Below are 16,998 nucleotides of genomic sequence, written 5' to 3'. Positions count from 1 at the left end.
TGACTGGTCTCCTCTCCTCAAATGGTCAAGGGATATCTACTAGTCCTCCATATTATGGGGAAGGAGAGCCCAGCTAACATGGGGGCACTTGATGGGAACCTGAAAAAGGTACAGGCTGGGGGTGATCCGGAAGAAACTGAACTCAGAAGCTAGTTCATGGAGGAGGAATTTGAGAGGTTTCAAGACATCTCTAAGCGGGGCCTGGCAAGGGGACATCACAGGCAGGGCTCTGACCACCCACTGACCCCTAGTTTGAGCCTTAGGATTCTTTCACTTGGATTCTTAATAATGACTGAAAACCCAGGGGGGAGAAATGCAGACAGGCACTTAGCTCATCACCTCTCCTCTGAATTCCTCTTCAGTTTTTACCCCCTCCTCACCAGGTACAGACACTTTACTGAAGGTTCTCTCTGATTCCCGGATCACCTAGACCCTCCCAACCAGCACAGAATCCAACACATGCTCCCCAGACTGGCCCCAGTGAGCCTGACAGAAAACAAAGAGAGCTGAGAACAGGGCAGGGGGCTGAAATCCTTGTCGCTGCCGAATCTCACGCAGAGCGCCCCTGCCCAGATTTCTCACCTGGCCTCCCTGTAGCTGATGCGGTCTTCCTCTTCTTAATACAACAACAGACACAAAATCCGATGATAAAAACAACAAGAACGCTCGTGATCCACAATGATATCTGGTACACCAGGGTCTTTCCTGAAAAAGGACCTTATTATATACAACCCGGGCACCCCAGAGCCACAACCTGCTCTCCTCTCCCTGACCCTGGCCTCTGACCCTCCCAGGGTCACAACCGCCTCCAGGCCCACCCCAGTCTCACCCAAGGGTGCGAGGTGTGCACTGTGAATTCCGCTGTATTCCACAATGCACTTGACCCGCTGCTCCTCTCCTTGGGGGATTTTTATGGTTTCCCAGGTGAAGTAGGTCCCGTTCCCATCAGGCAGGACACCCCCAGACTCCTGGGCGTCCTGGCTCATAGGCTCCTCATCCCAAAACCAGACCACTGAAATATTCCCGGGAAAGAAGCCAAAGCCTTGCCTGTGAGGTGGACCATGCCCTCTGAGTCCTGGCTGCAGGTCACATTCACGGCTGGGGGCACTGTGGGGAGAAAGCACAGAGCCAGTGAGGCCCGCGGCCAGGCCCTGCTCCCTAGAAGGAAGACGGAGCGCACATGGCTGCTCCTCCTCACTGTCCACCTCTGGCTGAGCCCTCATCCCCCCAGGCCTGCTCCAAGTTCTGCACCCTGGGGCCCAAGTCCTCTGGCGGGGAAAGGGAGGGGTGGGATGGGCCTCACTCTCTTGGGTCCACTGTTGATGCTGGGGAGGGGGCTGTGAAGGGTGGGCTCCTGGGGATTAGAGGGAATTTTCTGGATCAGGCAGGGTGGGAGCCAGAGGCCCACCCCCATCTAAGGGCCTCCTCTGCTGCCTGACACCCACCTCCCCTTGTACAGTTTCTGTCAGAGGACCTGCTGCTCCCCTAGATGACTGTCACAGGGGCAGTTCATTTCCCCCCAACCCACCCATCTTTCTACAGTGGATTTAACAGAACAGGAAAGAAACCTCAGGACACCGTGCCAACAAAGCACATATGCGCCCAGAGGACAGGGAGGGTCTCCGTGGGCAAGTCGGGATGGGAGGCTTTAAGAACAGGGGCAGAGAAAGGGCCTGGCCCAGCGTCAGTACCTGTCCTCTCCATGAAGCCTGTCCAGGACTCCAGGTAGCCCCGCAATCTCCCACAAAGTTCTCCCTGCACGTGGGCCTGGTAATGCTTGCTTAGAAAGCCGTCTGTGTCCCAAGACTTCACCACTTCCATGGCCAAGGTCTGAGCCGAGGACTGGGGCAGGGCACATCCGTGGGCCTCCGGGGAACAGGAGAGGAGGAGCTCCCCGTTGAAGTGGAGAAGCCGGAAGCCCCGGGGGTGGCTGTCTTCATGGATCTTGCAGCCCACGGTCTCCTGGAGGGAATGGAAGCCTGCCCCATCCACACCCCCCATCAGTGACTCCTCTGGTCCCTAGGGCCTCTGTCCTCCCACCCAAATGAGGAAGTCCAGATAGACGGCTCCCCCGCTCCCCTCCATGTCTTCCCTGTGCTGCTGAACTCAGAGACCCCACTTCCTCACCCCCACCCCCAAATTCAGAGGAAGGAGGCCCATGCTCTGGGCTGCAGACCTTCCGGGAAAATGGCCCACAGCACTCTTGCCCCCTCTGCACTCTCACCTCCTTTCTCCTTCTGCAGTGACAAGATCTCTGCCAGGAGTTTTCCAAGCTCCTTCCAGGTCTCGTTCAAGTCCTTGGACTCTGTCTTCCACGTCTCTGCTTCCAACTGTTCAGCCCACCGTCCCCAGGGCTCTGCCCTGCCTTTGTTGTGATCATAGTGCAGGAAGGTCTGATGATCCAAGTATCCCTCAGCAAAACACCCGGACTGCACAAAGCCATCCTGGGAGAGCACTTTGATGTTGTAAGAAAGACTGTGGGATCCTGGGGAAGGAGGAACCACAGATGAAACTGCTTTCTGGAGACAAGTGCACATCAGATGTTTAACAGACAAGTTCTGCGTCCTGACCTGCTCCAGGTGCTGAGGATGCAGAACATGCACGTGTACAAGGGACCAGAATGAGGAGTTCCATACGGGAAAACGGGAAAGAGAAGCAGGGAGAGGGGACTCGAGGAGTGGAAAAGAGGGTGATGGACACACGTGTAGGACAAGTGCCAGGGCAGGGAGGCACCGGCTCCCTAAGGGTCCAGGCAGGAGGGCAAGGGGAGAGGCAGGAAGAGCAGGGTGAGGGGAGGTGGAGTCAGAGGGAGGGAAGGGCAGTGTCAGACCCAGGACCAGAGGGATCCCTGGTCAGAGTGGGGGCAGGTGAGATGGAGACCAAGGGCTGCTGCCCCTGGTGCAGGCTCATCATGGACAAGGCAGGCTCCAGGGGGGCTGAGGCAGGAGGCAGAGGGGCCTGAGGGGCTGGGCTGTGGCCCCAAGAGAGATGAAGGTGGGCCAGTAACTGGGGGAGGTGAAGGAGTGGGTCTGGGTGCAGAGTGCAAAGAGGCATGGTGAGGCCCTGGGTGGGGAGGTGGCTGCACCTGCCAGTGTCCCCTGGGAGAGGAGTCAGTGGCATGCGCACAGGGGTCATGGAGAATTAAGATACCGGAGTGGCGAGAGAAGATGGAACTGAAAGCCAAGGTGTACACTGGGAAGCACCTACATGGTGGGAGGGGCTGGAGGGAGTGAGGTCACACCTCCACAGAGGGTTTGGGTCAGGTAGCCAGCAAGCAGGGGGTGGGGGCCTGGGAGAAGACTCCCTGTAGGAAAGGCCTGCTGACCAAGTGGCATAAACAAGGATTTCGGATACAAGATTGAGACAGTTAGAGCCCACCGGGGTCATGGAACCAAAGAGAGGGTGATGAAGGCTAAGGAGGTGGGCAATGGACCAAGGGCAGTATTCCTACTGTGGGGGAAGGGAAGAGACTGCAGAGGAGATGTGGTGAGGGCCTGGGATTGAGGGGCAAGGGATGAGCATGGCTCAGGGGTGACCCCCCCTTGGGTTAAGGTAAAGACAGAAGAGGAGGGATGCCCTGGTTGAGGGAGGATGAGAGTGAGGTGGAGATTCTGGGCAACCACAAGAGGGAGCCTGTGACTGATGAGAACTTGGTGAGGGCCCAAGGCACTCGGACAAGGGTGGGAGCAGGGCAAGGGGCCATGGGGGCAGCTGCAGAGGGACCAGGGCACGTGGAGGCCAGCACCTGTGCCCTGGAGAGTGGAGGAATCCAGAGGGTTAGGTTCAGGACGCAGGTGTAGGGGAGAGGCCGTGTTGGGGGAAAGGCCCCCCTTGGACGAGGGCCAAGAGCAGGTGCCTGCAAGGGGCGGAGGTAGGAGGGTGGATGTCAAGTGGGGGACAGGTCCTCCCCCAGGGGCTGGGCACTGTGCTCAAGGCCCAGGGATCATTGGCAGGAGAGCTCCCCCTGGTGATGGGTGGAGGGTGGAGGGGAAAATTCATGGGTAAAAGTCATCCCCAGAAAAGTAAGGTTAGTGAAAGCTGAGGGGAGGTAGGAGCCTTGCAGGTGACCAGTCCTCGCAGGAAAAGACCCATGAGGGGAGGGGAGGGACCTGTAGTGGGAAAAGGGATGAGGGTGGGGACGCCCTAGGAAGAGATCAGAGAGAGGTAGAGAGGAGGGGGCAGCAGGGAGGGGAGGGGGCTGCAAGGAGGGGGTAGGGTAAATCCTGATGGGGCTCGAGGGCTAGCAAGGGAGGAGGTAACGACAAATTCAGTCGTGGGACCACAGGCACAGCGGAAAATTAGAGTTCACTTTAGTGGGGGAGGGGGGAATAAGGGGGGAGGGAGGGGAGACCACGGATATCGCAGGAAGAATCCTTTGGTCCCAAAGCCCTCAGACCTAACCTCCATCAGTGATTCAGGAGCCGCCACAGTGCCCATAGCAGTAGAAGAGTGTGGATCGAGCTTGCCCCTTCCCAGACGCCCTGGTCACTAGAAAAAGGGCCCTAACTCTCGGGGCTGAGGACCCCCGAGCGCCGCCAACCTGGAAACTCCTTGTTTCTGTCGGCCGGAAGTGAGAAGAGACGGCAGAGCTAAGAATAGGAGAGGACAGCTTTCAGGGGCATAAGAAGGGGCCCCACAGACGGCTAAGAAGTGATCGCCTGAGCCTGGGACCTGGAAGAAAAGCCATTCAAGATAGCAACGGGGCGGGGCGGTGGCGATGGAGGGGTGGGCAGCGGCAGGGAGCTGCCTTGTCAATCAGGAGAATCTGAGGAGTGAGACGTGTGATGAGGGCACCGGGGAGGGCAGGTGGGGCAGGGAGAGCAGAGGCTAGGAACTGGAAAGAGGCTGGAACACGGGATGCAGTCTCGCCACACGCCGTGTGAAGTTCCCGGCCGCCCCTGGACCTTACACCTCCCCGCCCCCCACCTTCCTCCCAGCCCCGCAAGTCCTCTATTCGCTCAACCCCAGCCGCAATTGAGACGGTCCCCGCGACGCTCGCCGAATCCCATCGAATACTAACCACCCGAACCCCTGAAACCACCCCGGGCTCCGTCCGGACTGAGACTTCAAAGAACCCCACTCACCGGCGGCGTTACCCAGGGACACAAAAACGGCAGCGCCGGCTAGACACTGCCAGACACCAGAGAGCCCCATGGCCCAGATCTTGTCTCCCTGCCAGAGGCTCCGGGACCGAAGGAAAGCTGGCGGACCCGAGGAACCGCGACGGAAAACTGAGCGGCGGTGAAGTCGTGAGAGCAAATCCATTCGCGGGCCCGGGCCCTGGACACAGCCCCGCCCCCGGCCCCGCCCCCGGACCTCAGCTTGTTAGCCAGTCTGTTTCTGCTCCTCAGTTCAGTTCAGTTCAGTGGCTCAGTCGTGTCCGACTCTTTGCCACCCCATAAACCGCACCACGCCAGTCTTCCCTGTCCATCACCAACTCCCGGAATATACCCAAACTCATGTCCATTGAGTCGGTGATGCCACCCAACCCTCTCATCCCCTGTCGTCCCCTTCTCCTCCTGCCCTCAATCTTTCCCAGCATCCGGGTATTTTCCAATGAGTCAGCACTTCATATCGGGTGGCCAAAGTATTCGAGTTTCAGCTTCAACAGCAGTCCTTCCAATGAACACCCAGAACGGATCTCCTTTAGGATGGACTGGTTGGATCTCCTTGCAGTCCAAGGGACTCTCAACAGTTTTCTCCTACACCACAGTTCAAAAGTATCAAATCTTCTTCCGCGCTCAGCTTTCTTTATATTCCACTCTCACATCCATACATGACTACTGGAAAAACCATAGCCTTGACTCTTCAGACCTTTGTTGGCAAAGTAATGTCTCTGCTTTTCAATATGCTGTCTAGGTTGGTTATAACTTTCCTTCCAAGGAGTAAGCGTCTTTAATTTCTTGGCTGCAGTCACCATCTGCAGTGATTTTAAAAGCCTGAAGGCTAGAAAAGCCAGGGAGGTGAGATGGAGGGTGAGCTTTAGAGACATCTCAACGTTTCCGGCCTTTGTGGGCTCTTCCTTTAGACACAATTTCTCTTCCAATCCAACCCACCTCCACTTCCCTCCACCTCTCACAGTAGAGTTACTGGCAAAAATGTACTGAGACCAGCCAGGGTCTTCCCCGGTGGTCCAGTGGTTAAGAATCCGCCTACCAGAACAGGGGACACGGGTTCCATACCTGGTCTGGGAAGATCCCACATGTCTCGGGGCAACTAAGCCGGCGCACAGCAACAACTCAACCCTTGAGCCGCAACCACTGAAGCCAGAGCGCCCTAGAACTCCTGCTCCACAAGCGAAAGTCACCTTAAACGAGAAGCCCGTTCAGCCCAACTAGAGAGTAGCCCTCACCCTCTGCAAGGAAAGAAAGCCCAGCCAAGCAAGGAACAGACTAGGTGCCACAAGGAAAAATCACTGCAGCTGAGAAAACAAACAAAAAGTCTACTGAGACCAGATTTGTAGATTTCAGCAACTCTGCCTCTCAGAAGTCACTACCCCAGATGAATGACCAAATCCTTCTCTCTCTTCTTTCTTTTAAAAATTTATTTTTAATCGGAGGACACCTGCTTTACAGTGGTTGGTTTCTGCTGTACAACAACATGAATCAGCCATAAATATACATATATCCCCTCCCTCTAATCTGCTTCTCCTCCTCCTACTGACTGCTATGTGTCTTCTGGTGGCCTCAGGCTATAAGTATCTGCATTCTCCCAAGGAGACTCTTGGTTCAGCCCCTGGGGAATCACAGATTCAGTGAGATGACTCCCCATGATCCACTCCAACACCAGCCTCTCCAGATTCCCTTTTCAAGCTGCCTCAGTATGTCTGCACCTCTGGGCCCATCCTCCCCTCAAACGCAACAGGTCTACAAGCAAACTCCACATACCAGCCTCTCCTAGTTCTCTTTAAGCATCACCAGCTTGGTCCCTTCTGATCCCCTTTCCCCTGCCTCACATGGACTCATAGTCAGTTCCTCCAACCCCTTTTCAATCCCACAGCAGCTACCTTAGTCCAAGCTTTCATCTACCTCAGCCTAGAGAACTGCAAAGGCTTCCTAAACACAGGTCTGTCCCCAGTTATAACCATAAAGCCCCAAGCCATCCACAGCTGCCCCACCTGCAGAATTAACACATAGTGTGTCTACTCCATCTTAAGTGCAAGGTGCCACAACCAGCTAGGTGGCACCATTTTCCACTTCTCTGTGACATCAGGATGCCACTGCTTAGACATCACTCTCCTATGGGTTACTCTCCTCTGCCTTCCAGCCCATCAGAACAACAGATCCTAAAAGAGCATCCCAATTAGATGGTGGTAAGGGTGGCACAACCTTGGGATTATACTAAAAACTACCTGTTTGCTTTTTTTTTTTTGCTTTTATATATTTTTTTCTTTCTTTAACTGTTTGCTTTAAAAGGGTGAATTAAGTGATATATGAACTATATTTCAAAAATAACAATAATACCATCCTGAAAGTCTTCTTCTACTGAAAGCTGTGCTTTATCCCCAAAGCACATCTTTTGGTCTTTGGAATATGTACACCATGGTCCTCAAACTTGATTGCTTATAGAACCACCTGGAGAGTTTTTACTGTCCATATCTCTAGGCCATGGCCAAAACCAATTGAATCCCTTGGGTTGGACCTACGCTTCCTATCCTTTAAAGCCCCTTCAGTGATTCCAGTTTTAGAATAATTGGTCTCACCCTTGTTGAAACCTCCCTGATGGAACAAAGTGTGCCCTGCCTTGAACCCCATCTGACCATTTTATACATACCCCCATTAGACCATGAGTCACTTTGGGATCAGGAACTGTGTTCATTTCATGATTGTGTCCCTGCAAATGCTTTTAAAAAGTTGTACTCTGCCTCTCATTACTAACCATTCCACTAAGATCCTTTATGCAATACTTTTGCTGTGGACCCAAATGTCATGCCTGAGAAAGTTTTAACATTTCTTAGATTTCACATCATTTTTGTTAATTACTTTGACCATCATAATTTATTTAGCAGGTCAGAGATTGGGTCCTGTCCCATCCCAGAGAGATTCTTTTTCACTGCTAAAGCTCACAAGTGAAAGTGGATTCCCCCCCCCACCCCGCCACCGAGTAGTAGAGTGGAGGGAGTTTGCCTCCCAATGCAGGGAACATGGGTTCCATCCTTGGTCTGGGAAGATTCCACATGCCCGGGAGCAACTGAGCCCCTGTACCACAACTGGGCTTCCCTGGTGGCTCAGACAGTAAAGCGGCTGCTGTAATGCAGGAGACCTGGGTTCGATCCCTGGGTCGGGAAGATCCCCTGAAGAAGGAAATGGCAACCCACTCACTCTTGCCTGGAAAATTCCATGGATGGAGGAGCCTGGTAGGCTACAGTCCACGAGGTCCCAAAGAGTCGGACAGGACTGAGCAACTTCACTGGTTCACAACTACTGAACCCTCCCCCGCCCCGCCCCCACCAGCTCTAGACCGGCTCCCGGCAACTAGAGAAGCCCCCCGTGCAGCAACAAAGACTCAAGGCAACCAAAAAGAAAGGAAGAAATGAGTCGTGAAGGTATAGAGAGGCAGATGGAAGCCAGCTCTCCTGACAGCTCGACAAGCCCTTTCCTCCAAGTCAGTCTTCTTTCCAAGACTTGCTGGGTGTGGCTGCTCCAGCAAACTGGTTCACTTAGATGAACCCTCTCCCTCTCCCCACAAAGACTTGTCATACTATCGTTAACATGCTACGTTTGTTTCCCAGCATTTCGGGATGACTGTAATGAGAGATAAAGCCAACTACTCTCCGTGGGAAGTAAGACTCCAGATTTGGGGGGCTCGCCTGGATTTAGCCGTGGCTGCCTCCTCCCCCATCACACGTCGCAGCTAGACCGGTGTACCAAGTGCTTTTCCTCCGCCCACCCGGCCTCCAGACTCCCCTGCTTTGCTCTATAAACTACTTTCCTCCATTCTTCCTTTTGTACCCCTGGACTCACCGGCACACGGGCCTCTTTCTCTCCGCTGACCTCTGGGACCACTACAGGGTCGGGAAAGGAAACCGAAAACGTTCCGAGTGTTGGGAGTTTACATAATCCAGGGCGGAGCTCGGCGAACCCTCAGTGGATCATCCCTCCCCTCCAACTGTGGCTTAAAGGGAAGAAACGCTGTTCGTGGGTTAGAAACAAAAAGCAGAATGAAGGAATTTATGGGCAGGTTGAGAGAGGAGTGAGCTGCATTTAGGTCTCTGGTTCTCAAACTGCTCAACAATTAACATCTGCAGGCTGTGAAAACGCAGATCTGCCCGGGTCCGCGGAAATTCCCAGTCGTAGGTCCGAAGGGAGATCCCGGAACCCGACTTATTTCAAGCACCCTCTGGGTCGATTCTGAATAGGGAGATACTTTTCCGAGCCCCCGAGCCCACGGGGCCCCTCTTGAATTCTAGGATCCAAGTACATTCCCTACCGCCTCGCGTCCCCTCTGGAAAGAAAGCGCCCGCCGCGGAGCTGGCCTTCGAATCCCGTCCACCCAGCCCAGAGGAAAGCAAATACTGAGGCTCCAGGGAAACATACACACTAGACCCAGTGTGACTTTCTTCAAAGACCAGGGTGACTTCCGGAAATGATACAATAGCTGCAGAGCCGTGCAGATGCTGCCAAAATGCCGGAGTGAGCTCTGACTTGGGCTTTGGTCCTGGACCAGTCCCAGATGAGTGACCTGTGATTGAAAATGGGGGGATAAAGTGTAAAGGTAAGAGTGGAAGGGAAGGAGGGAAGGGGGAAAGGCTTGAAGAAAGAAAAAGATAAGAGAAAGGGAGAAAAAAGCTACAGGGGAGAGGAATTTTTAACAGTGTAATTTTATGATTTCTAACATATTTATTCTTTTTTTTATTTTTTTATTTTTTTAACTTTAAAATCTTTAATTCTTACATGGGTTCCCATTTCTAACATATTTATTCTTTATCTAGATCTGTTTTTATTCAAAGTTTGCTATAACTGTTTGATCTCTCTCTAAATGCATAAGTAGACGGCTGTTTTTGTTACTGCCTAACCACTGGGGAGTAAATTGCCCAGTCTCTCCCTCCAGATGTGCCAGGCATAGCTCTCAGCAAAAAGACCAGGTGTCTTGTTTCTTTAGTTTACCTAACCAAAAGACTCATTCCAAAGAGATTTCTATTTTAAAAATCAACTTTGAAAGTACATACTTTACATAAAACACCTATTGGAAACATATAGCTGGTTGAGTTTTGGCAATTTACATGCCCATGTCACCATCACCACGATGAAGATGTAGAACTATTGTTGTTTAGTCGCTAAGTTGTGTGCAGCTCTTTTCCACTCCGTGGACGGTAGCCTGTCAGATTCCTCTGTTCATGAGATTTTCCACACAAGGATACTGGAGTGGGTTACCATTTCCTTCTCCAGGGGATCTTCCCAAATCGTGGATCGAACCTGGGTCTCCTGCATTGGTGAGTGGGTTCTTCACCACTGAACCACCAGGGAAGTCCCAGAGCCACCTAGGGTGGATGTCAAATTCCCTCAAAGAAATATCATTAAGAGAAAATCTTTGTGACACTTTAAGCCCACACAAATGCTTGAACAGAACCAACACCAGAAAACCAAAATCCTAGTTCAGATGAGATCTCTGAAGCTGGCTGTAATTCTTTGTGGGACGTGTTAGGTAGAAAGGATAACTCTATTTAGGGCTATAGCTCAGTAGCCCCTACATCCTGGCAGCCTCAGAAAGGACCCTGGATGTTCAGCTGCCCACAGTGAGGTCATTCCTGGGGCAAAAGTAGAACCTCCTTGAATTCCTGAGGATTTTACATTTACTCAGTGACATTGCGGATGTTGATTTCATCTTTGAATATTTTGAACTTAATTTGCTTTGACTCTAAATAAGAACCGGAAACAGGAAGACAGGAAGTGAACTTGAACCATCGCCCCACCCATGACTCATGCACTAATCCTAAGAGATTTTGAGCCAATGAAATCCATGGTTAGATAAACAGTAAATTCTCCTTTTCAACACGTTTCAGATATCCCAGCTTGCCTAGTAACATTCTAACTTGAACCCCAGACTTAACATTTAAAATTTATATTTTTGTTGGCACTGATTTTGATTTTGATTTAAAAAATGTTTATTTATTTTTGGCTGTGCTGGGTCTTCGTTGCTGCCTGGGCTTTTCTCTAGTTGTGGTGAATGGGGGCTGCTTTCTAGTGGCAGGGCACAAGCCTCTCATTGCTGTAGATTTCCTTGCTGCAGAGCACAGGTTCTAGGGCTCACGGGCTTCAATATTTGCTGGCACCTGAGCTCAGTAGTTGAGGCTCCTAGGCTCTAGAGCACAGGCTCAGTAGATATGGTGCATGGGCCTGTTTCCCTGCGGCATGTGGGATCTTCCCAGATCCGAAATCAAACCCATGTCTCCTGCATTGGAAGGCTGATTCCTTACCACTGAGCCACCAGGGAAGCCCTGATTTTTACATAATTCCTGTATTTTACAATGAGTTTGTTGCAGTCAGCTGTTGCAGCCTGGCAGAGCAGAGACCAGAACCTGTCCCGTGACTCAAGGATACGGCAAATTGTGCCCTCTTGATTGTCCTAGTTAGCATGCCAAATGGCGGGACATGCTCTCTGCTCCCCTTCACTGCCTATCCCTGTGTCTGTCCCCATGGAAACAAAACAAGATGTTCCTGATCAACTGCAGAGCCTTACCCTGACTCTTTATGGTGCGCTAATCAAACTCCCCAGTATAGCTATTCCCTAATGATCTGATGTGACTTCTGCCAATAAAAGTACAGGCTGAAAGGAGCCATTTTGTCTTCCTGCCATGGGGAGCAAGGCCCCCTGACTCTCCTGCTTGCCAAATTATACGTGTCTGTCTTTTCATTATGCGCTCGCCCCATGTCAGGTCTTTCTCACCCACTGTGCTGGATGGGGCAGTAAGCCATCTGAAATTACCTGTAAAATTAAGTGAATAGATGTGTAGTTCTTCACAGGCTTTCTGCTAACATCATCTTTAAAATGTATCAACACTGAAATCCAGTCACTTCTCACACCTCTACTGCTTCCATCCGAGAACCATCCTTTCCTCCGTAGTAACAGGCTAGTCTTCTAGGTGGGCTCCCTGCCCTGCTATTACCCACATAACAGAAGGCAAGATCCTTTTCCTTTTATTTCTTAATGAATGGCACCTTCCTTTTTATTTATTTACTTGGCCGCACCGGCTCTTCTTTAGCACATGTGGGCTCTTTCACAGCAGGAGGGCTGCAGGCTCAGTAGTTGGGCTTAGTTGCTCCCAGCCACGTGGGATCTTAGTTTCCTGACCAGGGAGAGTTTCCTGCATTGGAAGGCAGGTTTTTAACTACTGGACTGCCAGGGAATGATCTTTTAAACTGACCTTTTAAAAGACGACATGATCTTTTAAGCTGTGACTTAGAGCATGTCCTCACCACCACACCCCAAAGAACACTGCAGTGTCTACCCTCCTTAGAATAAACTCCCACCCCCTCACCACTGCCTACAAAGCCCTCATGACAGGGCCCCTCTGGCCACCCTAGCCTCAGTCCACCACTCTCAGCCCAGCTCCTTCGTCTACACACACGGGCCTGTAACACCGCTCGGTCCTGCCCAGGGCTCCTGGCCCTGCTGTGACTCCCCAGATGCACCCCTTCTCCAGAAACTCACCTGGTTGGCTCCCCCCTTCCATTCGGGTCTCTGGTCCAGTGGCCCAAGGTCAAGGATCAGAAGTGTGGTGTCTAACAAAGCCTGAATTATTGGCCCTGCCATCGCCACTACCAATCTTCTAGCCCAGCCATACTTTTCTCCAGAGCAGTTATCAGTGATATCAGAATATTTGTTTTTGTCATCTGTATCATTGAAATATATATTCTTTAAAATAAGAAACTTGGGGCTTCCGTGATGGTCCAGTAGATAAGAATCCATTTGCCGATGCAGAGGACATGGGTTTCATCCCTGGCCCGGGAAGATTCCTCAGGCAGTGGAGCAACTGAGCCATGTGCCACAGCCGCTGAGCCCGAGTGCTGCAACTGCCGAAGCCTGTGCACCTGGAGCCTGTGCTCGCAGCAAGAGAAGCCCCTACTTGCTGCCACTAGAGAAAGTCTGCCCTCAGCAACAAAGACCCAGCACAACCATCAGTAAATGTGTGCTGGGCTTAGGTGCTCAGTTGTGTCCCACTCTTTGTGACCCCATGGACTGTAGCCAGCTAGGCTCCTCCATCCATGGGGATTCTCCAGGCAAGAATACTAGAGTGGGTTGCCATGCCCTCCTCCAGGGGATCTTCCCAAGCCAGGGATCAAACCCAGGTTTCCTGCATTGCTGTTAGTATAGGCATATATAGTAGCCTGCCTCAGGGAACCCTGTCTCTCCTCCTCCTGACCCTTAGACTAAAGTGCCTTTGTTTACATCACAGGGAGATAACCTGAGCCTGCCCATCTGTGGAGGGACTGTGACATTCTAGGGTTCTTTGTGTGGAAAATATCACCACTTGTCTGATGCTTACCCGTGTGGCTCAGAAGTTCACGTGAGGACGGGGGCAGGGACGGGTGCAGAGGGGGCAGAAATAGGGGGCAGGATAGCTGTGGCATCTTTGTTTATTGATCTGGCAGGAGATATTCCATTTCATACTACCTCTGAAATAGCTGTAAGGAAGCAAAACTAACAACGCCCCCTGCCTAAGGCTCTAAGAGATATTTGCAAGAATTAAGTAGTCTTTTTACTTTGTTTCCTCACAGCCCCCCATCTCTGATCCATAAAGGAACCTGGCCTCAACAAGATGGTTATTTAGAGACATTAGTCTGCCATCTTCTTGGTCAGTCGGCTCTCCAAATAAAATCGGATTCCTTGCCTTAACACCTGGTCTCTTGGATTTAGTGGCCTGTTGTGTGGCGAGCAGAGAGAGCTTGGACTCGGTTACAGTAGTACACACTGGGAAATATAGAGTAGGTTCAAGCCAAACAGTAGAGTAAGAAAGATTTGAGACAGGCCAAGAGGGGCAGGCTGACCAGGGAAGGGTAAATCTTGGTAAAGGTAGAATTCAGAAAGAGAAGGAAAGTACGGGGCATGGGAGAGATGCCTCAGAGAAGAAAGAGCTGAGCAAGTTGGACCAGTACAGGGCATGCCACGCACGGTACGTCAGGGTGAGCAAGGGTAATCTGTCAGGGTGAACTAACATGACAGGTGGGGTACAGCAGAGAAGATTGAAAGAGAAAAATCTGTATACTGCTGAGAAGGACGGAGTATAAAAGCATACTCGAAAGGTAAGTGTCATGTGGGTTACAGCAGGGCACAACCATACCTGACAGAGAATGGAAAGGCTAAATAAATACAGAAATGACGAGACACAGAAGGCTTGGGTAAGGTGAGACGGAGCTGGAAAGGTAATAAATAAAAGTTGAGTCTGTAAAGAAATGTGATCCCACGATGAAACTAAGAAGAATCTGTTCCCATTAACTCATTAACAAGAATTATGTGGAATATAGTTGTGGTTGATGTGGGTTTTCAATATTGGTAGCATATCCCATTTCCAGTGGTCATGTACGGATGTGAGAGTTGGACCGTGAAGAAGGCTGAGCGCCGAAGAATTGATGCTTTTGAACTGTGGTGTTGGAGAAGACTCTTGAGAGTCCGTTGGACTGCAAGGAGATCCAACCAGTCCATTCTGAAGGAGATCAACCCTGGGATTTCTTTGGAAGGAATGATGCTAAAGCTGAAACTCCAGTACTTTGGCCACCTCGTGAGAAGAGCTAACTCATTGAAAAAGACTCTGATGCTGGGAGGGATTGGGGGCAGGAGAAGAAGGGGATGACCCAGGATGAGATGGCTGGATGGCGTCAAGGACTCGATGGACGTGAGTCTGAGGGAACTCCGGGAGATGGTGATGGACAGGGAGGCCTGGTGTGCTGAGATTCATGGGGTCGCAAAGAGTCGGATACGACTGAGCGACTGAACTGAACTGAACTGAATCTCAGAGTCCTACATCAAGGTGTTCATCAACATGTTACCAATCACAGAATTCTATTCTGCCATTGGTCCTTAAACCTGAACAGTTTTAAAAATTATATTAATATTAAAAACCAGGAACCTTGTCTATTTGTTACCACTTGTATCTCTTGAATCTAGAACAGTCCCAGTACATAGCAGGGGTTCAGTAAATATGGGTTGACCATAGGCTGGCCCAGTGCTTTCTAAAAGCAGTTTGAAACCCTGTGGGCTGCCAGTGAGCTCCGTCGCTTCAGCTGTGTCTGACTCTTTCTGGCCCTGTTGACTGTTGCCTGCCAGGCCTCTCTGTCCGTGGGATTCTCCAGGCAAGATCACCGGAGTGGGTTACCACGCCCTCCCCCAGGGGATCTTCCTGATCCAGGGATTGAACCTGCATCTCCTGTGTCTCCTGCATTGCAAATAGATTCTTTACTCACTGAACCACCTGGGAAGCCCCGAAAACATGTATGACAAGCCTTAAGAATATTCATGCAAAACTTTCCTGGTGATCCAGTGGTTAAGATTCCAGCTTGTAATCCAGGCGACCCCGGTTCAGTCCCTGGCCCAGGAAGTAGTATCCCACATGCAGGCACAGTTAAGCCAGTGCACCGCAACTACTGAGCCCTGGAGCGCCGGGACGCCTCCACAACTTGAGGGTCAGGGTGCCACAGGAAAAGATCCTGCCACAACTGAGACCTCATGCAGCCCCCACAAAAAATGTTCATGTTCTTTGACCCAGTAATTTTTATTCAAGAAATCCATCATTTTAAAATAAAATACAAAATACTGTCTAGGTATGCAAATTTTATTTTTAAAAAATTTGGCCATGCCAGGTGGCTTAGCAGTATCTCACTTCCCCAACCAGGCATTGAACCTGGGCCTCTGCAGTGAAAGCTCTGAATCCCAACCACAGAGGAACATCCTCAGGGCAAGAATATTAATCAAGGAATTCCCTGGTGGTCCGGTGGTTAAGACTAGGCACTATCACTGCTGTGTCCTGAGTTCAGTCCCTATTGGGGAACTGAGATCCTGCAAGCCATGAGGGCAACCACAAATACAAAATAAAGTAATCAAACTTTATTTGTAAAGGTAAAAAAAAGATACAGAAGAGTGGGTATATTCTTTTTTTTTTGGAAATAGTATACAGCTGGTAAAAGCAGTTTTTAAGGAGAATTTATAATATATAAAGTTATTTATTGATTATAATGAAGGTTTCAAAAATAAGATTCAAAATAATTCATAATGTATAACTATACGTGGGAAGCAGTTTGTGCAACTGAGCGTAGCTAAGAAGTGACGATCTGCCAAAGAGCTCACCGTGTCCCTCCCCGTGGAAACATTCGATGGTTCCTATCTTTCTGCTTTTATATATTGTTATATATTGTTTGTGACTGCCCAAGGTTTACTTTTTAAATATGATTAGTTAGTTGGCCAGTTATTTTTGTCTGTGCTGGGTCTTCATTGCTCAACGGGCTTTCTCCAGTTGTGGCGAGCTGGGGCTACTTTCTGCTTGTGGTGCACGGGCTTCTCGTTGTGGCGGCTTCTCTTGCAGAACATGGCCTCCAGGGTGAGCAGGCTCCGGTAGTTGTGGCACAGGTGCTCAGTAGTTTCGGCTCCCGGTCTCTAGAGCACAGGCTCAATAGTTGTGGGCATGGGCTTAGTTGCTCCAAGGCATGTGGGGTCTTCCTGGATTAGAGACCAAACCCCTGTCTCCTGCATCAGCAGGCAGATTCTTTACCACTGAGCCACTAAGGAAGCCCCTGACTTTTCTAATGGGATAACTTACTTATTATGATGTATTAAAACATGCAAAATGAAGTTTTAATGAAAAAATTCAACTCTCCTTTCCCAACTCACCTTGAAACATCTCTCCTCTGACATCATGGGGCAGAAATCCCTACTGATGGTCCTCCAGGGGAAAGAATTAAACTCTTCCTCCACAATCCGTGATCCATTCTTGGATTTGGAAGTCAGCTGAGCAACGAAGGCAACACTAAGAATGCCATCTATTATTGGGCTTCCCTGGTGGCTCAG

The 16,998-nt window shown here is 50.8% G+C and overlaps 1 protein-coding gene across 1 annotated transcript; it reads right to left on the bottom strand.

Moving 5' to 3' along the window:
• LOC102170313 (MHC class I polypeptide-related sequence B) lies at positions 711–12,753 on the bottom strand (the record flags this gene model as incomplete). The annotated part of the gene is given in 6 exon segments (XM_018038652.1): positions 711–1,042; positions 1,045–1,107; positions 1,692–1,979; positions 2,225–2,485; positions 8,964–9,051; positions 12,652–12,753. Coding segments are annotated over 6 exon segments (1,134 nt in total), but the record flags the coding sequence as incomplete, so codon positions are not given.

The sequence above is a fragment of the Capra hircus genome, chromosome 23 (assembly GCF_001704415.2).
Source record: "Capra hircus breed San Clemente chromosome 23, ASM170441v1, whole genome shotgun sequence".
Lineage (NCBI taxonomy): Eukaryota > Metazoa > Chordata > Mammalia > Artiodactyla > Bovidae > Capra > Capra hircus.
This window is presented reverse-complemented; position numbering and strand designations above follow the sequence as displayed.